This window comes from Amblyraja radiata, chromosome 17 (genome assembly GCF_010909765.2).
Source record: "Amblyraja radiata isolate CabotCenter1 chromosome 17, sAmbRad1.1.pri, whole genome shotgun sequence".
NCBI lineage: Eukaryota > Metazoa > Chordata > Chondrichthyes > Rajiformes > Rajidae > Amblyraja > Amblyraja radiata.
Genome location: NC_045972.1, coordinates 13205030 through 13228240, shown reverse-complemented (window position 1 = coordinate 13228240; position 23211 = coordinate 13205030). Strand labels below are relative to the sequence as shown.

The window sequence follows — 23211 nt, the reverse complement described above, 5'->3', positions numbered from 1 at the left end:
AATAGTGAGATTGCATTTGTGAACTTCTGGTCTGTAGGAACTATTTTAAAATCGGTGGGATTTTCTGAAAAAACAGCAGCTGTTTTTCCACTGTATCTCGCTATTGGTGACAATGATAAACTAATGCGTACATTACCTGCAGAGCCATCTCCTAGAAAGGAGGTCCTCAGATCCTGGGAATTTATTGCCTTTCTGACCTAATGATTCTGCATAACTAATGTTTAACCACGCTCATCACTCACTCTGCACCAACTGCAGGACTTCCATTCCAGAGGTTTAAAAACAATAATCCTGGATGGCACTTCAATGAAACATTTCATTCATTCAGTATTGCATTGGCTTTTGAATGGAATCTCCAAAGACTCCATCTATTCTCACCATTTCTGAGACCAGGCAAGTTCTCCTCAATGTTCTGGCCATTGTTTATTCTTCAACTAGAATTACAGATTAAATCATTATCATTATCCAAACATTATCAAATAATACCATACCATGAAAAGTACGTTGGTAATACAAGGTAATGCACATACTGGAATCTTCAACTAAACACAAGGTGCAGGAAGGAGGAACTCAACGGGTCAGGCAGCATCTGTACCTTGGCTGCAAACTGCTACATGGCTTTATGAAAAGGGATATGAAATACGCTATATAATTGCAATGCTTTTTATTCCTCCCAATATGAAGCAGCCCGAGTACTTCATGATAGAATTCTGTTGCAATTTATGGAGTCTCGTTATTTGACAACTGCAAATTGCAATGTTAAAAAACACATTTAATAGTGAAACTTTGTGGTAAATAACACAGCAGTTGCTGATTTACCGTACGGGTCCTCTAAGTGGCAGATGTCTATATTGATGGTACAAGCATAAAATATGTACTCAAAAGTACTAAAACTACTTACAAAATAAACAAGGGAGGACTTTGTACTGACTCTACAAGGCAGGTTGGACCATAAGACACAACAGCTGTGGAGATTTCCAGTTAGGTTAGTTTTATTACACAATTAGCTGACTGCCAGTAAATTGTAGTTTAATCGGTAGAAAAATGGCTGGAACCAGAGCCATTTCAAAATTGAACATTATGACTTTTAGGAGAGCACAATAACCTGAAAATTAAAAAAAAAAAACACTTCACAACAAAGCTGCATTTATTGGTCGAAGACAAACTGTGCCATGATTTCAGTGCCGTGGCGACCAATTCCATACATTATTGACCAGCATCACTGTTTCAAGTAAAACTTGAATTATAATCTAGTGCTGAACAGTTAAAAATTTACAGCCAATATATTCTTCAATTGCTGAAATATTGCAAAAACCAGAAGGATTGTGTAGGCTAAGTGTCAATTTGTATTTTTTAGCAATTTTATCTATTTCCATTATAATGACTAATATAACAGGCTCCCATTGTAGTGCACTCCATATATATTACTCTTGCTTGTTAAACCTGGGAACCTGAGGTGCACATCCAACTTCCACTGCTAACGTACACAGGTACAAATGTGCAACATTTATTGCTTGGAAAGAAAAGTAGCTCAGTCTTCAATGGACTTTAGGAATTTCTCATAAGCCCCTTCATCCATCAGCTCATCAACTTCTGCAGGGTTGTCCAGCGTCATTTTAATAAGCCAACCTATCAAAAAAAGTTTAGAATTCAAATAAATCTTTGCAATTTGGTACCTTTATAAAAGTTATAGCCTCACATTGAAAAAGAAGACTTTATAAAACTTGTAGCAATGTTCAATGTAAAACATTGAAACAGAAAGTAAAACATTAGAACAGAAATGTTACGGCATGTATTACAAACATTCTTTACCCAATTGTGCAGAGAAGAAAAAATACTGAATGAACTAACTACAAGGACAATTTCTATTGGGGGGTCTGAAATGGTAGTGATAATAGAGAACACGGACACAAAATGCTGGAGTAACACAACGGGTCAGGCAGCATCTCTGGAGAAAAGGAATAGGTGACCTTTTGGGTCAAGACCCTTCAAAAGAGATATGGATGCAATGCTGTCAGGACTTAGAGCTTAACGTAACAGATTAAATGGTTAACAAGAAAGGTAACAGTGAAAGGTGAGGGAGAGTAACAATGTGGGTGTCACTAGTAAACCTAGCTTTTGACACCATTTATCATTGCACTTCAGATTGTCCTGACCCAATTTCTATGGACTCTTTGAAGATGCCCCCATTGTGCTGCAAGTTAAGGAGTTTGGCACAGCATCAATTAATATCTCAGCCTGGTGTGCAACTTAAAGAGGAGCTTGTAGGTGCTGGGACGAGAGGGGATGTGGGTGGTCACCATGCACTTACATCAACATAGAACACGATCAAGCAGTAAGCCAATAACTAAAAATGCTCGAACAAGCAGCAGGTCAGGGCAAATCCGAGGGAAGAGAAACAAAGTCAATGTTTCAGGTCGTAGACCCTCCATCAGACACCTCAAGGTCTGACAAAGGGTTTCCGACCTGAATTGTTGACTGTTTCTCTTCCCACAGATGGAACGTGACCTGCTGGGCACTCCCAGAATTTTTTGCGAGAAGTTTAGACAAGCAATAAAAGAAGTCAAAATACACTTGGGTTCTCGTAAATTATTAAAACATTGAGGACAAAGAAAATAATCTAAAAGATTACTGGAATGATGCCCCTGTATTGAGATAAAAATAATTATTGGGGATAAAAGTGATTTTACAGCTCTGCTAAGCTCTGGCTAAACTAAACTAAAACCGCTTACTGATCTTTACGATCACAGATTAGAAAGCATCTATTGGCACTGCAGAAACTGTAGCAAAAAAATGATCGATGTGATATTGGGAAATATTAAACAAACAAGCACCTATTCCTTGGAAATTGTATAGTTTAGGTGGAGATTTGATTGGTTTTCAAGATAGTAATGGAAATGATAGGATAGGAAGCAAGCTGTAAAATTGGGGAAACTTTAAATTGCAGAGTTATCGTGACCAAAAATGCCCCTGAATGCAAACATTGAAAGAAAGAGCTCGCCAAGGTTGCATAACGGAGGCTAAAAGTAGACATGGCTATTGGAGGAAGGTACACAAAATTGCTGGGGAAACTCAGCGGGTGCAGCAGCATCTATGGAGAGAAGGAAATAGGCGACGTTTCGGGCCGAAGTATTGATTCTCACATCAATTTAGGATATAGGGAGAAATTGGATCTTGGATGGATATAAAACAGGGTTCACATAAGGATTCATAGAATTCTGACATGGTTTAGAAAGATTAGGGGGAAGAAAGAGAGGTAGAATACAAACAACCAACATTTTGATGGTAGAATAAAAATTGTGTTTTTTGGCGCTGGGTGTTGAAGGTCAATGCAGATTCAAGGGAAAGGATTTGTATCTTGAATTGAAAAGAGTAGCTACAGCTTTGCGATGATGGAACCAGCAGCAAAATTGACATGCAGCCCATTTGTGCTTTACAGACGGAAAGCAAATGAATGAACCAAGAGTGGTCTATTGAAGGGGCCTCATGTTTGGCCATGCGTTTTGTGAAATTGTAGACATATTACCAAATTGTCTTGTAAGCCTCTCCCAATGTTTGCAGGAACAGTGTAGATTAGTTAGTTGCTCTGTGAAAAATTTAGGCAGATAACCAGCACAGAAAATAGGAGTTGAAGCTGATTTAAGAACAACAGCTGATATATCTTCACCCAGGATCAGTCTCTGAATATACACAAAATAATTATGTTTGAAGCATCAATAACAAATTCATACCAATTACAACATCAGTCACCAACCCCACATCATTGTTGATCATATAGAAAAATAACATATCCATACCCCACCTGATCAAAACATTTAGGATTGGCCTTTCTGCCACTTCCACGCATAGATCAAAAAATAGTTTCAGCGATATGAATACATTTTAAACTTTTTTGCGGTGGTAAACTTTGCCAATGTTTCACATACCTTCTCCATAACAAGATTTATTGACCAGTCCTGGATTGTCAGCTAGAGCTTTATTTGTGTCAGTTACTTCTCCAGTAAGAGGCGAATACAGTTCACTAGCAGCTTTCACACTTTCCAGGGCACCAAACTCATCTGAGAAAAGAAATGTTTAACACTAAGAAACTGCAATACAATAAACTTTGTGCAGTGTTGACAACAACGTTGAGAACTATTAAACTATTTGTAAGATCTAATATACGAGTTATTAGTTTAATAATTTATATTTATAGTTAGATTATTACCCATCTAATCTAATCTAATTTGCCTGCGCTTGGCCCATTTCCCTCTAAACCTTTCATGAACCTGTCCAAATGTTTTTCAAATATGGTTACAGTATCTGCCTCAGCCACTTTGTCTAACTATATACACACTATCCTCTGTGGCCAGAGGTTGCCTTTCAGGCAATTTACAATTTTCCCCCTCTCACCTTAAACTAGTTTTAGATTCCTCTTTTCTGGAGCGAAAAAGTGTACATGTGAAGTCACCTTATCAATGCCCCCTCATGATCTTATACACCTTTACAATGTCATAGCTCAGTTCCTTATGCTCCAAGGAATAAAGTCCCAGCCTGCCCAATCTCTCTATAACTTAGACCATCAAATCCTGACAATATTCTCATAAATCTTCTCTGCACAGTAACCAAGACTGCATATAATACTCCAAATGCGGCCTCACCAACATCTTGTACAACAGCAATATAATGCCCCTACTCCTTTACTCAATGTAGAAATGTACTCCATGGAGAAAGGTCCCGAACCAAAACATCACCTACTCCTGTTCCTCCAAAGATGCCGCCTGACACACTGAGTTGCTCCAGCACTTTGTGTCTATCCTTTACTCAATGTCTTGACTGATGAAGGCCAATGTGAGAAATGTCTTCATCACCACCCTGTCTGCCTGCGACTCAATTTTCAGGGAACAATGTACCTGTACTCTCCAGGGCTCTACCATTCACTGTAAAAGTCCCACCCTGGTTTGAAATACCAAAATGGAACATCTCACAATTATCCAAATTGAACGACTTTTGCCATTCTTTGGCCCACTTACTTAATTGTTCTTCACTGTCTGCAATACCACCTATCTTAGTGTCATCTGCAAACTTACTAATCATGTACATTCTGACCCAAAACATTTATATAAAAGAAAAACAAAGATGAGCCCAGCATCAAAATCAATTAACTAATATTTCTCAGTTTTTTTCCTATGGAGAGTAAAGCCCCTGTCCCACTTACGTGTCCTTCGCACACTAATTACGCGACCTCGTGGTCGCGTTGAGGCGCGACGGTCCCGCGAAGGACGCACGCGATTTCATGCGCCCGCACAGCCGTGTGGAGCGTGTGACTTCATTTGAAGATGGACACACAATGCTGGAGTAACTCAGCGGGACTGGCAGCATCTCTGGAGAGAAGCAATGGGTGATGTTTCAGGTCGAGACTCTTCTTCAGTCTGAAAGAAGGGTCTTGACCTGAAATGTCATCCATTCCTTCTCTCCAGTAATGCTGCCGGTCCCCCTGAGTTACTCCCTCATTTTGTGTCTATCTTCAATTTTCTTGGCCCCGCTCTGGGAGTAAAAGTGGGGGCGGATCCGGACTGCAACGTCCGTGAGCCCCAGCCGAGCTCGGCGATCGTTTGCCTGCTTCTGCTGCTGTTGGAGGTGAGACGTTGCGTCGCGCCAGGGTCTTGGGCCTGTCCCACTTTGGCCGTCAGTTATGCGACAGGTTGTTGGCGTGCGAAGATTTTGTTCGCTACAAAAGTTTGGAGCGCCGCGCGATACGGCGAACAACTCCATACCCCTCCGCGCTTCTCAGTGAGACCAGCCCTACGCAGCCACACGATGCCCATGCGCCTCTACGCGATGACGAGGTCGCGTAATTTGCGTGCTAAGGACACGTAAGTGGGACAGGCCCTTAACTCTCTCTTTGGTCGTTCATATATGATCCAAGACACCACTGCCTGAATTTCTTAGCCTCTATAAATTTCTCCACAGTTACAAATGGAGAAATATTCATTGAAAATCTCACCCATCTCCTGTGGCTCCACACATAGAAGGCAATGCTAATCTTTAAGGTGATCTATTATAACCCGGGCCACGCTTCAACTCGAAATAGAATCTTTTGGGATTTTCCTTTACCCATCTCATGTCCTTTTTAGTCTTTATTCCCTCTTAAGGGTACTCCCACATTTCATTTGATCCTGCTCAAACTCAAAAATTTGAGTTTGCCGAAGTGCCGAAGTAACTCTGGGGGTCAGGTAGCATCTCTGGAGAACTTGGATAGATACACGTTTCAGGTAGGGACCCTTCTTCAGTCTGATCTTAGGGAGGGGGGTTGGGGAAGAGAGCAGAACCAGGACAAAGACAGGCAAATAATAGGTGGATATAGATGGGGGGAGGGGGGGGGGGGGTTGATAGGCAGATGATGTGAGACAAAATGATTGAGCAGCAACCTTTGCAGAAGGCAGGGGCGGGAAATCATGTTAAAGGTGGCAAAAACGTTGCAGAATATATTGGATGCAGAGGCTGGTGGGGTGAAAGTGAAGGACCAGGGATCTTTATCCTTGTTCTGTCCAAAGGGAGGGGGAGCGAGAGCAGAACCTGTGATACAGAGGAGGCGCAGGTGAGGGATCCATCTATGACAGCAGGAGGGTAACACATTTACTTAAGAAAGAGGACATCTCGGAAGTTCCAGAATGGAAAGCCTCATCTTAGGAGCAGACAGGGCTGAGACGAACAAAATTGAGAGTAGAGGATGACATCTTTGCAAGAGGCAGGGTAGGAGTCGGTGGGTTTGTAGCAGGCATCAGTCAATAGTCTGTCCACTGTGATGGAGACAGAGAGCTCAAGAAAGAGGCGAGAGATAATCTAAGTGAACTTGAAGGCAGGGTGAAAGTTAGTGGTGAGGTTAATGAAATCAACGAGTTCTGCAGGGGTGTAGGAGGTGGCCCGGAAGCAGTCATTTGGACCAAGGATAGTTTGATGTAACCAACAAAAAGGCAGGCACAGCTGGGGACCTAGCAAGTCCCCATAGCTATATCATTAATTGGATGAAAGTGAAGGGGGTCGAAAGAGAAGTCGTTGAAGTTGAGGACCGGTTCTGCCAGGATGAGGAGAGTGCTAGTAGGGGGAAACTGATTGGGTCTCTGTTCAAGGAAGAACTGGAGGGACTCAAGCCCTTTCTGGTGAGGGTTGTAGGTGTAAAGGGACTGGACGTCCATGGTTAAGAAGGAGCAATTGGAACCTAGAGATGTAAGTTATTCAAGAGTTGAAAGGCAGACGAGGTGCCTTGGATGTAGGTCGGAAAGGGACCGGACATTGGGGGGGGGGGGGGGGGATAGTAGGTATTTGGAGATGCGTTCCGTGGAGCAGAAGTAGACAGGCTCAAAAATGAGTTTCTCTTTCTTCAGCACACGTGCCCCCTCCCCTCTAGGTCTACTGTATCTCCTGACTGCTAACCATTTTAAATCCTCTTTGCATTCCCATGCTGACCTTTCTGTCCTGGGCATCTTCCATTGCCAGAGAGAGGCTACGTACAAACTGGGGGGAACAACACCTCATATTCTGCACGGGTGGCTTACAACCCAATGGTATGAACATTGATTTCTCCAATTTTAGTTAACTAAACCCCTTACCTAAACACCGCCAACGCTCCCCACCTCAATGCCCTTTTCTCACCTGTGACACACCTGAACCCGCACCTATTTCTCCCCTCCCACCTTTTCCCTTGCTTCATAATTCACAACTTTTCAATCCTTTCACACCTCTTGCTTCTCATATTGGTCCTTTGTCCAACCATCTGCCTATCAAACCCCACCTCACCTGCCATTACTTGTCAGGCTTTATCCTGCTCCTCCTCTTATCCAGCTTTAATCACCCACAACCCTCCCCACAATCAAACTGAAGAAGGGTCCTTACCTGAAACATCATCTATCCATTTTCTTCAGAGATGCTGCCTGACCCACTGAGTTACTCCAGCACTCTTTTTTCTTATAAACCAGCATCTGCAATTCCTTGTTTTTTGCATTAAAAATACAACTTATTTTTCTTGAGCAGAGCCTCAATATGTCTTGTAAAACAACAGTTCCCTAAAGTCTCCAGTCTTGAGCATGTCCACATCCACAAACCCAGTTAAGTTTTGTTTTTAAAGAACAAAAATCATCCAGCTTAAGAAAATATATATTTTTAAATCAGTACTTACCCAACTGGTTCAATTTTGTACCAATTTCTGGCAAACCACAATATACAACATCTCCTAATGCTTCCTAAAAGCAAAAACAGTCCAAGTTACTACCAAGACCCTTAGCAGCCATTCCTCAACTTTGCATATTTCAGCCATATTTCTGTAATTTCACACTCTAAAACAAATCCTTTCAAAATTTCTAAGTACATATAGCAAAAAAATTAAATTCTTGTATTGTCACACAAATTTTAACCAACATCGAAACAATACACATTAACCAACCCCATATCTGTAGTTATAATGACAACTTTAATAAACTTTTTACATCATCCATTCATATATATATATATATATATATATATATATATACACACTAGACCAAGGGGGACCCGTTGGGTCCCGTCCCCTCAACGTGCGGGGGAGGGGGAGTGGGGGGGCGAGAGAGAGAGAGAGGAGGGGGGGAGAGAGAGAGAGGAGGGGGGAGAGAGAGGAGGGGGAGAGAGAGGAGGGGGGAGAGAGAGGAGGGGGGAGAGAGAGGAGGGGGGAGAGAGAGGAGGGGGGAGAGAGAGGAGGGGAGGAGGGAGAGAGGTGGGAGGGGTGGAATAGAGGCCCGTTGGGTGAAAGAGAGGCCGGGGGGGGGGGGGGGGGGAGTGAGGCGGGGGGGGGGGGGGGGGGGGGGGTGAGAAGGAGTCCGGGGGTAGGGGGTGGGAGAGAGTCCTGAGGGGGTGGGGGGGGGAGGAGGGAGGGGATAGAGAGAGAGCCGGGAGGGGGAGAGAGAGCCGGGGTGGGGGGAGAGAGCCCGGGGCACGGGCGTGCAGCGTTCGGGACCTCGGGATCGCTCGGAAGCCATCAGGAGCTGCAGTACAGAGCCCACTTGCTCGTTCTTTCTGCGTCTTTTGAAGAACCAGGGGTGGGGGGGGGGGGGGAGAGGGGGAGGCCGGTGACGTCGCTCGCTGCGCGTGGAACATTGGGCAGCAGGCCGCGAGGAGCAGAGCCATTGTGACGTCAAACTTTTTCACCCACAGTTGTGAATCTGTGGAATTCTCTGCCTCAGAAGGCAGTGGAGGCCAATTCTCTGGATGCTTTCAAAAGAGAGTTGGATAGAGCTCTTAAAGATAGCGGAGTGAAGGGAAATGGGGAGAAGGCAGGAACAGGGTACTGATTGTGGATGATCAGCCATGATCATATTGAATGGCGGTGCTGGCTCGAAGGGCTGAATGGCCTACTCCCGCACCTATTGTCTATTGTATTGAAATAATGGACCAAAGTTTCAATGGCAAGAAAGTGGAAGAACAGATGATGTTAGAAGACCAAACAGGCAATCTTAATGATAAGAGATAACATTGAGTTGGAAGCTCCAGTCAGGGCCAGATTCATCCAGAAAGAGTGAATATAGAATGTAATGCAAAGGTACTACATTTGTATCAAGAATTGAAGAAAATATTTTTTATATTTTTTATTGTATCTCTGGAGCAGCTCATTCCAAACTAGATGTTAGCAAAGCACACAAACAATGAGTCACTTGAGATGATCTACATTAAAGGAGCAAGATAAGAACAATTGATGCTTTCCAAGAGGGATACAAGAAATTGAATTGGCAGAAGGTAACTGGACTATGGACTTTAGAGGGATATTGGAGATGGGGCCTGCACTTAGCTGAATAAAAGGACAGCAGTGCTGATGTTTTATGATGAAGGGTGATGGTGGTTTGGAAAGGTGGAGGAAGTATATTGTGTAAGCAAGAGGAATTGCTTATAATGTCAGCTGGGATGGGAGCCAGAATGGCAAGCTCGATGTTCAGCAGTTTATTGGAATCAAGAGAGTAGAGTTAGCCTCATCAACAAGGTGTAAGGAATAGGGGTGTAAGGCTAAAGTGTGAAAGATCATAGGATCATGTGATAGGAGCAGAATTAGACAATTTGACCCATCAAGTCTACTCCACCATTCAATCATGGCTGATCTATTTCTCCCTCCTAACCTCTCCCTCCTGCCTTCTTCCCATAACATCTGACACCTGGAGAAAGGTGAAGAAAGATGCAGGCACAGAGTAACGCAACCAGCGAGTCAGGATAATGGAGTAGACAGGAAAGTGGAAAGATTTACTGAGGATTAGCACATTATGTGGGAACAAGAGAGTGCTCAGATATATCCATTGACTTTGTGCCAATCTGCAAATAGAAGAGATCACACATCCTTACTCTGATTGTAAACTTCTAATTCCATGAACAAAGCTAGAAAGAGGTCCAACAAAGAGGTCAACTGTAAGAAAAATCTACGATATTCAGGAATATTCAATGATGCATTGACAGGCCTTGAGGTTTTTTCAAATTGGAAATCAAAACTTCAGTTCATGTTAATTGTTAAATTAACCCAAATAAGGGCTTGGCTCCCTACCACCCCCAGGGTTCATTGAAGTTCATTTTGATACGTGGTCAGATACAAAAGGAGGATAACCAACATAATAGACAAGCATGAAGGACTCTTTTGAGAAAAATAAACAAATGAAAGAGGGAAATAATTGAGGCCCAGGTTTTGTTGCCAGCAGAGTGCAACAGTGAAAGGAGTCACCTTCAGCTGCCAGTCACTCATTCAATGGCCAAACGGAACTGTACTACCAATAACGTTGTTGAATTGTCAAAATTATTTCAAAACAATTAAAAATTACATTGTAACATATAATAACAAAAACATTTAGTTAAAAAAAAAAATCAAATATTTTAAAGAAAGTTTAAAAAAAAATCCCTCACGAATCTTGAGCCCTCATAGTCGTTCTTCTCCATCTAAAACAATTGAGAAGCACTCCCAACTCCTGCATGGGGAAGGAGCAGAAGAACTAGCATTGAACAGCTGATGGCATAGTTGGGGGCATCCCAGCATAACGTTCTAAAGTTCCTGACATTTAGACAAGGAGAGCCAGCAGTGGCTGCTAATATTTTCCTGCAAAGTCTGCCCCTTAGTTACAGGAACAAGCATTTTAATCTAACGGCCATGGTGTGCTGTCATTTCATTCATTCAACAGCGCCACCTATTTTTCATCAATGACTGAACATAAAGCAGTATTCACTTATCATCTGGTAGACAAAATTGCTGGAGAAACTCAGCGGGTGCGGCAGCATCTATGGAGTGAAGGAAATAGGCAACGTCTCGGGCCAAAATCCTTCCTCAGACCCTGGGTCTGAAGAAGGGTTTCGGCTCGAAACTTTGCCTATTTCCTTCACTCCATAGATGCTGCCGCACCCGCTGATTTTCTCCAGCAATTTTGTCTTCCTTCGATTTTCCAGCATTCACTTATCATCTTCTGATTCTTTGTTGGAAAAAAAGCATTAATTTCAATTGGAAATGTACACTTTGTCTGGAGTACATCCTAAATCTGAAATTAAGTTCCGAATCCGTTTTCAACCATTTAAATGTCTATCTTGTAGGGCAATATTCTTGGTATATGTAGTAGTTCTAACCAATTTTCCACCACTTTAAAGAAGACATTATTCTGCCTTCCTAAAAGAAAGGTTTCAAAGTGCGTGTTTGAAGTGAAGGATTGAAGCCGGCAATAAAACTAGCCCTCTCCCCGCAGGCAAGTCAATCTTTGAATCATAGATATTTATCAAACAGGAGGCTATTTAGTCCGTCATACCTATAATGACCAAAAATTGAGTGAATTAGGTTAATCACATTTTCTGGTTCTTGATCCACAGCTTTATGGATTATAGGCTTAATTTAAATGTGATGAGGTTTTTTTTTGCCTCCAAATCCCCATCAGATAGTATTCAAGATCTTCATTGCCCCACCAAACACTACTTGTTACAGGCAGAGTAATTCCACAACTCCCCCATAAGCCTTCCTGTAAAGCAAGTTGAAGAAATTGCAAGTGGAAAATCAGACTTGCTACACCGATTGTGCTGGCGGTGTAATATGTTCTGCTCAAGTTTTTAGCTCAATGGTAATAATTGTGTTGTGCTTGTAAGACACAGCCTTTTAAACTAGTGTGCTCAAATACAGGTAATATTTAGCACTAAACTAATTCTATACGAAATTCACATTTCAGCAAACCACAACTGAAGACTTCAACATTTTACGTTTGAATGTCATGTTTTGTGTGTGACAAGCAACACTGCTGTGCTTGCAATCCTCGTGTAATTATTGCAAATAATTTATTTGGTGCCAATAAACTTATTCACACAAATGGCAAACTACACCAACTTGATATGAAGAAACCACAAGGCCCACAAGTACTGATACCAACGTGGACTTTGTTCCCATGATAATCCCAGATTGATTAGGAAAAGCTGATGCTGCAACATCAAATTGAGCAATGGGCTAAGTTCAAGAACAAGTAGGGCTCATGCAGTACAGGATCAGTTTAAGAATTATACTGAATAATAATTAAAAAAATACCCACCTGAGCATAATTGCTAATGCCCACTGTACCAATTCCATTTTCAACTGTTATCCATTCATGTTTGTCTGTAAACTTGCGAGCTGGAATGGTATATGTTTACATAATCAGCTAACACAGAATGAGACAACTTTTTATCTATAGTTTTGCAAACTCTGAATGATATGAATATTTAATTATCAAGAGCAACTTGACATTTATTGAAGCTATGAACTGCTGAGCCAGACATCAGATACTGAATATTATCTTGGCTTTTCCTTTCATCCACATGGCAGTTGGTTCTGCACAGATTAACAGTTTAAAAGTAGACCTGTGATAATTCAAAAGTAACAAATGTCTGTTGAACTATTTGATAAAATGTAAAGAACACTTTAGGAAATTGGTTTTAAAAAAATCAATTAATATTAAGAGGAGCAGACTTATGTTAGCCCACTGGAATCAAAATGAACCTTACATTCTTTAACAATCTTCCAGTTAGTGATCCAATTAGCTGGCATTTTCCAGCTGCCTCTTTACCCAAAAATTCTCAATCAGGTCCAAAACCCCTTTTTCTCCAACTGCAGCATAGCTTCCTGTTTTTGTGGACAAGCAGCAAGTTTAGTGTCAATCAGAGCCTCCAGTCTGCTTTGCCATTCAATAAGATCCTGCCTGATGAAACAGTGCCTCATGGTGATGTTCCCATACCTCTCCCTGCACCCCACATACCCCTGAATGCCTTTTAGTTCGGATATCTCTCAATTTTGACAGCCATAGAATTGTCCAAAGATTCACAACCCTCGGTGCAAGTGTTTGTTCTGGAACCACAAACCTTGTTTCTGGATAACACACTAGGGCAAACTTCCGTTCAGCATTCAATCCATTCATCACAGGCGGAATCTGACGGGTTTCACCAATCATTCTTCTAATTCCATAAGAGCATCGGCCCACTCTGCTCAATCCATCTTGATACACCAACCCCTCCATCGCTGGCATCAAACCCAGTGAACCTTCTCTGCACTGCCTCAAATGCAAATAAATATGAAGACCAAAACTGTGCACTGTATTCCCACTGTGCTCTCAGCACATCATGTAAAGCTGCATCAAAACATCCTTACATTCACACTGCATTTCTCTTTTAAGATAGACCAACATTTCATTATCCTTCCTAATTACTTGCTGAAACAACATACCAATGTTTGGTTTCACATACTAATGCTCCCAGATTCCTTTAGACCATCACATTCTGTAATCTCACTCCATTTAAACTAAAAAACTAATTATTATTCCTCCTTCCCTCACATTTTCATACTTAATATTCCATATGCCAACTTCTCACCCTCTCATTTAACATGTATATCTCTGTGCAGGCTCCAAGTCTGCCGCACAACTTGCAAGTCCACCTATCTTTTCAACACCAGTAAATATGGCAAATAATTTCCCATTCATAAAACAACAGACTCTGCTTGATTGTTTTATAATTTTGTAATCATTGTGCTATTAGCTGCCTAATAATGAATTCAACAAATTTCCCCAACATTACACAGGTTTATAGTTTCTCGATTTCTCTCTCTCTCTATTCAAAATAGCAGCATTATATTTGTTATTTTCAACCCTCAGTCACTCACGAAGACTTGTCAGCCTTTAGCCTCACCAGGAAACAGCAGCAGGCGATAGCTTCATATTTTCTCCATTGTTATTGAGTAGAATTCTATACCACAAAGGCTACATTTAAAAAAAAATCTAATATTTTGCTATTCAGATGTAAAATCCAAGTTAACTGCAGAACTCATCCAGCAAACCACACAAAAATGTAAAGCAGCGGAGATTAATTCTCCACAATGGTATCTCTTTTCACAGAATCAGAAGCATCACGTTGGAGGACTTGTGAGATTTTTCCTTGGACTTGGTGCCTCCATCTGCAACCAGCGGCCCTCAGTCGGTCAAAATTGATCTCTTCCCTCAACACTAGTGCTCCTCAGGGCTGTGTGCTCACTCCTGCTCTACTCCCTGTATCAACGCAGAACTGTGTGAACATGCTCAGTGACAACATAATCTTTAGTATGCCGATGATACCGCTGTTGTTGGCCAGGTCAATAACACGATGAGACAAACTACAGGGGAATTAATGTAGAACCTAGTGTCAGGACACAACTGAGCCCTTAACATTAGCCAAAGGATAGAGGTTACTTCTGTGTGGTTTGCAGGATGAGTTCTGCAGCTAACTTGGATTTTACTTCTGAATAGCAAAATATTAGATTGTTATTTTTTTAATGGAGCCTTTATGGTATAGAATTCTACTCAATACGAAGTAGAAGTGGGGATGGTGATTATGTGTGAACACAGCCCTGTCCTCATCAACGGTACTGTTGTAGAAATGGTTGATAGCTTCAAGTTTCTTGACATCTATATCCCTAGCAATCAAACCTAGCCCCTTCACACTGGCATCACCATTCCTTCTCTCCAGACATGCTGCCTGTCCTGCTGAGTTACTCCAGCATTTTGTGTCTACCTTCGATTTAAACCAGCATCTGCAGTTCTTTCCTACACCATTCACAGTGATACTGTGATCATGAAAACGCAACAGTGTATTTCTTTCTTTGGCGTCCAAGAAAATTTGGCATTTCAATGAGGATTCTCTCGTACTTCTAGAGATGCATTCTAAAGTATTTTGACAGGATGCATCTCGGCCTGATACGGAAGCCGTAATGCTCTTGACTGCCTGTACCTAAAAAGAGTGGCGAACACAGTCCTGTCCTTCACTTCCTTCCATCCGGTCCATTTTTCACTGCGCGTTGCACCAGGAAGGCTGGAAGTATTGTCAGGGATGCCTGCCACCCAGGTCGTTCCCTTTTCTCTCGTCTACCTTCCAGTAGAAGATCCAGGAGTTAGAAAGCCCACACATTCAGACTTAATGGCAGGTTCTTCCCCACACCCATCATACTCTTGAAAACAAATCAACCCTTTCACATTCCCTTTCCGGTCAGTGGTGCTGCCACTTACTCTGCCTCATTTGTTTAATACATTATTGTACTTTATTTTACTTTACTACTTCAGTTTGCAGTCAAATCTTTATATCATTTTGTTGTTCTTGCATTCGTAGTATTTGTTGCGGACCAACTGTGTTAATTGTTTAATCTAGGAGCTGCATGTCAGCAAGAGACTTCATTGCCCCCCGAATAGACTAATCTGAACCTGCTTCCTCCAGGGTTTTCACCAGATTGTCTCATGGTTTCGGCTCCACTCGCTTGGATGTACATTCCTCCAATAGCAGAATAGCAATAGCAGAACTTAACATATGATGAGCGGTTGACGGCACTGGGCCTGTACTCGCTGGAGTTTAGAAGGTTATAACCATATAACAATTACAGCACGGAAACAGGCCATCTCGGCCCTACAAGTCCGTGCCGAACAACTTTTTTCCCTTAGTCCCACCTGCCTGCACTCATACCATAACCCTCCATTCCCTTCTCATCCATATGCCTATCCAATTTATTTTTAAATGATACCAACGAACCTGCCTCCACCACTTCCACTGTAAGCTCATTCCACACCGCTACCACTCTCTGAGTAAAGAAGTTCCCCCTCATGTTACCCCTAAACTTCTGTCCCTTAATTCTGAAGTCATGTCCTCTTGTTTGAATCTTCCCTATTCTCAAAGGGAAAAGCTGATCCACATCAACTCTGTCTATCCCTCTCATCATTTTAAAGACCTCTATCAAGTCCCCCCTTAACCTTCTGCGCTCCAGAGAATAAAGACCTAACTTATTCAACCTTTCTCAGTAACTTAGTTGTTGAAACCCAGGCAACATTCTAGTAAATCTCCTCTGTACTCTCTCTATTTTGTTGACATCCTTCCTATAATTGGGATTGTACACCATACTCCAGATTTGGTCTCACCAATGCCTTGTACAATTTTAACATTACATCCCAGCTTCTATACTCAATGCTCTGATTTATAAAGGCTAGCATACCAAAAGCTTTCTTTACCACCCTATCTATATGAGATTCCACCTTCAAGGAACTATGCACGGTTATTCCCAGATCCCTCTGTTCAACTGTATTCTTCAATTCCCTACCATTTACCATGTACGTCCTATTTTGATTTGTCCTGCCAAGGTGTAGCACCTCACATTTATCAGCATTAAACTCCATCTGCCATCTTTCAGCCCATTCTTCCAAATGGCCTAAATCACTCTGTAGACTTTGGAAATCCTCTTCATTATCCACAACACCCCCTATCTTGGTATCATCTGCATACTTACTAATCCAATTTACCACACCTTCATCCAGATCATTGATGTACATGACAAACAACAAAGGACCCAACACCGATCCCTGAGGCACCCCACTAGTCACCTGCCTCCAACCCGACAAACAACCATCCACCATTACCCTCTGGCTTCTCCCATTCAGCCACTGTTGAATCCATCTTGCTACTCCTGCATTTATACCCAACAGTTGAACCTTCTTAACCAACCTTCCATGAGGAACCTTGTCAAAGGCCTTACTAAAGTCCATATAGACAACATCCACTGCTTTACCCTCGTCAATTTCCCTAGTAACCTCTTCAAAAAATTCAAGATTAGTCAAACATGACCTTCCAGGCACAAATCCATGCTGACTGTTCCTAATCAGACCCTGTTTATCCAGATGCTTATATATATTATCTCTAAGTATCTTTTCCATTAATTTGCCCACCACTGAAGTCAAACTAACAGGCCTATAATTGCTAGGTTTACTCTTAGAACCCTTTTTAAACAATGGAACAACATGCGCAGTACGCCAATCCTCGGGGACTATTCCCATTTCTAATGACATTTGAAATATTTCTGTCATAGCCCCGGCTATTTTTAAACTAACTTCCCTCAATGTCCTAGGGAATATCCTGTCAGGACCTGGAGACTTACCCACTTTTATATTTTTCAAAAGTGTCAGTACTTCTTTTACTTTGAAACTCATAGTATCCATAGCTACTCTACTAGTTTCCCTTACCTCACATAATTCAATATCCTTCTCCTTGGTGAATATCGAAGAAAAGAAATTGTTCAATATCTCTCCCATCTCTTTTGACTCTGCAGATAGCTGTCCACTCTGTCTCTCCAATGGACCAATTTTATCCCTCGTTATCCTTTTGCTATTAATATAGCTGTAGAAACCCTTTGGATTTACTTTCACCTTACTTGCCAAAGCAACCTCATGTCTTCTTTTAGCTTTTCTAATTTCTTTCTTAAGATTCTTTTTACATTCCTTATACTCCTCAAGCACCTCATTTACTTCATGCTGCCTATAATTATTGTAGATCTCCCTCTTTTTCCGAACAAGGTTGAGGGGGGACCTCATTGAAACTTACCGAATAGTGAAAGGCTCGGACAGAGTGGATGTGGAGAGGATGTTTCCACTAGTGGGAGAGTCTACGACTAGAGGTCATAGCCTTAGAATTAAAAGACGTTCCTTTAGGAAGGAGATGAGGAGGAATATCTTTAGTCAGAGGGTGGTGAATCTGTGGAATTCTTTGCCATAGAAGGTTGTAGAGGCCAAGTCAATTGATATTTTTAAGGCAGAGATAGGTAGATTCTTGATTAGTATGGATGTCAGGAGTAATGGGGAGAAGGCATGAGAATGGGGTTAGGGGAGAGAGAGAGATAGATCAGCCTTGATTGAATGGTGGAGCAGACTTGATGGGCCAAATGGCCTAATTCTACACCTATCACTTATGACATGAACTCAAAAGATTTAATTCCGAACATAAAAGTTTGTTCACAAGTAACAAAGTAAATGTACTGATATTTCTCATTACAAATTGTATTCCAGCATTTTCTCCTCTGTCTGGCTCCTAACTTGTCAGCATTCTAGGCTTGAATTCCCCATGAACTAGCCAAAGCTAATCCTTGTGTTTGCTGTCAGTGTTTAAAAACTCAACAACACGTAATTGTGAGCAGCAACATCAGATCGGCACATTTTCCTACTCCTAGCACCACAACCGGTTACATAGTCAGACAGCACGAAAACATGCCCCAGCTCATCCATGTCCACCAAGATGCCCATGTACACGAGTCAAATTTTCCTCATTTCACCCTTTACCCTCTCACTTTTTGCATATTAATCTGTCACCCACAACCACTGAGTGCTGTTCTAATTTCTCTCAGGAGGTTGTGGGTGACACAGCGGAGATCCGGGTGCTGTCTGTACGGAGTGTGTACATTCTCCTGTGACCTGCAAGGGTTTTCTCCAGGATCTCCGGTTTCCTCCCACACTTCAAAGACGTAGGGTTAATTGGCTTGGTATAATTGTAAATTTTCCCCAGTGTGTGTAGGATAGCGCTAGTGTGTGGAGATCACTGGTCGGCACGGACTCAGTGGGTCGAAGGGCCTGTTTCCATGCTGTATCTCTAAACGTAGACTAAATGGCAAATAGGTTGGAATGGTGACTGGTGCCCTAGATCCACCGTCAATTTTATCTCTCAACCAGATGGCTTGATTATCACCAGAATGCCTTGATGGGAGCTTGCTCTGTGCAAAATAGCTCCTGCATTTTCAACTTTACAACTTTGCAAGATTGCACAGTATTAACTTCAAAGCATGGTCCATGGGGAGGGAAGGGATGCTATATATATATATTTTAATCTAGAACAAGATGTAGGGACACCTTTATCTGAGATCCATTTTTATGTATCGACACTTTAAACAAAAATCTTACATTAGTAAACATGTCGTACACTTGGTCTCCACATTTTTAATTACTGCATCCTTATGAAAAGAATTTGCATGCAAGCTGATCACAATAAAATGTCATGATTTACAGAGAATTACCACCAATACTCAAAATTGACAGTTTTCACTGCACATTTCATGTTTCAAATCTATTTGATAGATGAGCATTGAGATACTAGAGACTGCAGGTGCTGCAATTTGGACCAAAATAACAAACTGCTGGAGGAACCCAGTGGATCACGCATCAGCTGTGGAGGCAGAGGATGGTCAAGGTGTCGGGTCAAGATCCTGCATCAGGAGTACGAGGGAGGGATGAGTCAAGGCTGGGATGTGATGGGTGGAACCAGGAGGACAGATGGAACTAGGTGGAGGGGGTGGAAGGTACTCCTACGGGCAGCACGGTGGAGTTGTTGCCTTACAGCGCCAGAGATCTGGGTTCAATCCCGACTACGGGTGCTGTCAGAGTTTGTACGTTCTCCCCGTGACCTGCGTGGGTTTTCCTTGGGTGCTCCGATTTCCGCCCACACTCCAAAGATAAACAGGCTTGTAGGTTAATTGGCTTGGTAAAATTGAAAATTGTCCCTAGTATGTGTAGGATAGTGCTCATGCGTGGGGATCGCTGGTCAGTACGGACTCGGTGGGCCGAAGGGCCCGTTTCTGCGCTGTACCTCTAAACTGGCTGCTCCTCCCTCTCAGTTCTTTATATTGCTTATCACCCCTCTATATTCAGTCCTGATAGTGGGATTTTAACGCCGAATGCCGACCAACCCTCTATCTCAAAGATTAACACTGAATTAAGTTTAAATGGTTTTCTCCAATTACACTTGACTGCTAAGAACTTTACTGTAAGCCTAAGGACTTCTATTTCTAAGGAAGGTTACTCTTACACATATATTGGTCATCAACGCTCCACACACCCATAACAGGATCTCGCCACCACATGCACTGACATGCTTGACATGCTGAGTTTTTCCAGCATTTATTATTTCAGATTATAACATCTGCAATCTCAAGGGCCTCGACCCAAAACGTTGCCTATTTCCTTCGCTCCATAAATGCTGCCTCATCCGCTGAGTTTCTCCAGCATTTTTGTCTACCTAGAGTCTTATCTTGGTCTTTTAAACTGTGCATCCCCAATCACTATCAATGGTAATTCACGTGGAGGGAAATTGCTTGGATGCATTATATTTCCCTCACATGGTATTTTGTTGTCACGCATTACTGAAAGGAATGTTGCGTGATTGTCGACTGCAACATACAATAATTAATATTATTCACACTTCCATGCTTTCTTTAGGCATTATATATCCCATTATATATCCCATTATATATCCCATGAATATGCTATTCAGTTGGGGAAACATGCAAATAACGAGCTATTGGTATTCGCCATATGGTGCAAACGATCTGGGCAATCCTGTTCTATTGGCGAGTCGAGTCGATTGATTTAATCGAGTATTGAAACTTTGCTCAGTGTCAATCATAGATTGATACAAAGTGTTTTAAAAGGGTTCTCTTCTCAGATAAAGTATACATCCTTATTTAGTTAAAGTTTTCGACAAGCAAAGTTTCCCATTAATTAACCTGGACAGATTTATCCTAAAACTTGCGGTAAATATTATTAGTACTTTTAAATGCTATTTGATGTCCGCATCAATCAACAAACGTGCAGTTGTTGCATAGGCTGGGACTGATAGTGTTGACAGCTGTAGAGGGAACAAGCGGACCAGAGGGCAGTTTGTAGGACACAGTGCATTTAATGCAGTCTGTTAGCAAAGTACCTTAAAATGCATTATATTAAAATAAAAATCAACAATATTTTTCACGATCACATATTAAAGTTCGGAAGAACCCAAACAATACTTTACACCCCTCTCTGCAAGGATCCAGCAAACAGTAGCAGCTGATCCTCAAAACTGACCCATTACCTGGCTTTTCACTTTAATCCTTATTATCACCCTCCAGCCCCACATGGGAAAATATCTTCAAAAAATTACACAGGTAGAAACAATCTTGGCTCAACTTTTGTAAATAAGAATATGTTTGCAACGTTTTCTAGCTGTTTTCTTAATGCAATCTTGCAAAAGTAGCAGGGTTGGAATTTCCTCTCGCAACTACTTGGTCCGTTTAACTTGCTGCTGCTGCTGTCCCCAAACACCCACCTACCCCGCCACCCATCCCGCCGAAGGTTTGCAAAAGAGAAACGCACCAGAAAGGACCGCTGCAGCGGTACTCAGGCTCCGGGGCAGTCGGGCGACTTGCACCGTCCTGTACGACGAGTGTAAGCACAGGGAAGCCGCCGCCGCCGCTCGCAACTTGGCCGCGAACCTCCACGCCATCTTTGCAGAAGCTGAGCGGATGGGGCGGCGCGAGGGAAGTGCCCGGGAGCCGGCGGGCGGACGGAGCTGTCACTCAAGTGCAGGAGACCCTCGGTGCGTTCCTTGCACCGCCCGTTCTCTGTGCACCGCGCCCGTGCAACATCGCTGCACCGACCGCTCCCTGTGCACCGCGCCCGGTGGACACCCATGCAACTCGCCCGTGCAACATCGCTGCACCGCCCGCTCCCTGTGCACCGCGCCCGGTGGACACCCAGGCAACTCGGCCGTGCAACATCGCTGCACCGCCCGCTCCCTGCACCGCGCTCCGTGGACACCCGGCCATCTCGGCCGTGCAACATCGCTGCACCGCTCCTTGCATCGCCCCGCGCCCGTGCAACACCGCGCCAGCATTGCAAGCGACATGGCAATCACTGCGGATCAATAGAGTGACACAGTGTGGAACAGGCCCTTCGGCCCAACTCGCCCACATCGGCCAACAATGTCCCAGCTACACCAGTCCCACTTGCCCGCGCTTGGTCCATATCCCTCCAAACCTTATAGAGGTATACAAAATCATGAGAGGAATTAGATCGGGTGGAGTCTTTTACCCAGAGAAGGGGAATCCAGGATCAGAGGACATATGTTCAAGGTGAAGGGGAAAGGATTTAATAGGAATCCGAAGGGTAACCTTTTCACACAAAGGGTGGTGGGCGTATGGAACAAGCTGCCAGAGGAGGTAGTTGAGACTGGGACTATCCCATCGTTTAAGAAAGAGTTAGACAGGTACATGGATAGGGCAGGTTTGGATCTATTCCTCATGATTTTGTATACCTCTATAAGACTCCCCTCATCCTCCTGCCCTCCATGGAATAGAGACCCAGCCTACTCAGCCTCCCTATAGCTCACACCCTCTAGTCCTGGCAACATCCTGTTCTGTATTTATGCTTACAATACTCTGTTGTGCTGCAGCAAACAAGAATTTCATTGTCCTGTCTGGGACAAATGACAATAAACTCTCTTGACTTGACCCTTGAACATCCTCGTAAATCTCTTCTGAACGCTTTCAAACTTGACAATATCTTTCCAATAACATGGTGCCCAGAACAGAACACAATATTCTAAATGCGGTCTCACCAACGTCTTATACAACTGCAACATGACCTCCCAACTTCAATACTCTTGACTGATAAGGCTAAAGTGCCAAAAGCCTTTGTGACCACCTGCAACTTGACCTTCCTGGGATGGCAGGACTTTCATATGAAGAAAGACTGGATAGACTCGGCTTGTACACGCTAGAATTTAGAAGATTGAGGGGGGATCTTATAGAAACGCACACAATTCTGAAGGGGTTGGATAGGCTAGATGCAGGAAGATTATTCCCGATGTTGGGGAAGTCCAGAACTAGGGGTCACAGTTTAAGGATAAGAGGGAAGTCTTTTAGGACCGAGATAAGAAAATCATTTTTTTCACAGAGTGGTGAATCTGTGGAATTCTCTGCCACAGAAGGTAGTTGAGGCCAGTTCATTGGCTATATTTAAGAGGGAGTTAGATGTGGCCCTTGTGGCTAAAGGGATCAGGGGGTATGGAGAGAAGGCAGGGATGGGTTACTGAGTTGGATGATCAGCCATGATCATATCGAATGGCGGTGCAGGCCCGAAGGGCCGAATGGCC

At 42.8% G+C, this 23211-nt stretch overlaps 1 protein-coding gene across 1 annotated transcript; it reads right to left on the bottom strand.

The window, feature by feature from the left end:
* Positions 1-970: 970 nt before the first annotated feature.
* On the bottom strand, positions 971-21633 carry gcsh (glycine cleavage system protein H). The gene is made up of 5 exons (XM_033035762.1): positions 21432-21633; positions 12537-12616; positions 8159-8222; positions 3927-4058; positions 971-1629 (listed from the first exon to the last, which is right to left on the bottom strand). Exons 1-5 carry the CDS (start codon positions 21559-21561, stop codon positions 1532-1534), a joined length of 504 nt encoding a protein of 167 aa, XP_032891653.1. The 5' UTR covers positions 21562-21633; the 3' UTR covers positions 971-1531.
* Positions 21634-23211: the final 1578 nt, after the last annotated feature.

What these genes read in the sequence shown, in the direction of transcription:
- gcsh (XM_033035762.1), bottom strand. Translation starts at nt 21,561, where the DNA reads ATGGCGTGGAGGTTCGCGGCCAAGTTGCGAGCGGCGGCGGCGGCTTCC. An exon ending in TACAAAATTGAACCAGTTGG is followed by an intron (nt 4,059 to 8,158) that starts GTAAGTACTGAT and finishes TTCTTTTCTCAG; the next exon opens with ATGAGTTTGGTGCCCTGGAA. An exon ending in TAAATCTTGTTATGGAGAAG is followed by an intron (nt 1,630 to 3,926) that starts GTATGTGAAACA and finishes TTTTTTTGATAG; the next exon opens with GTTGGCTTATTAAAATGACG.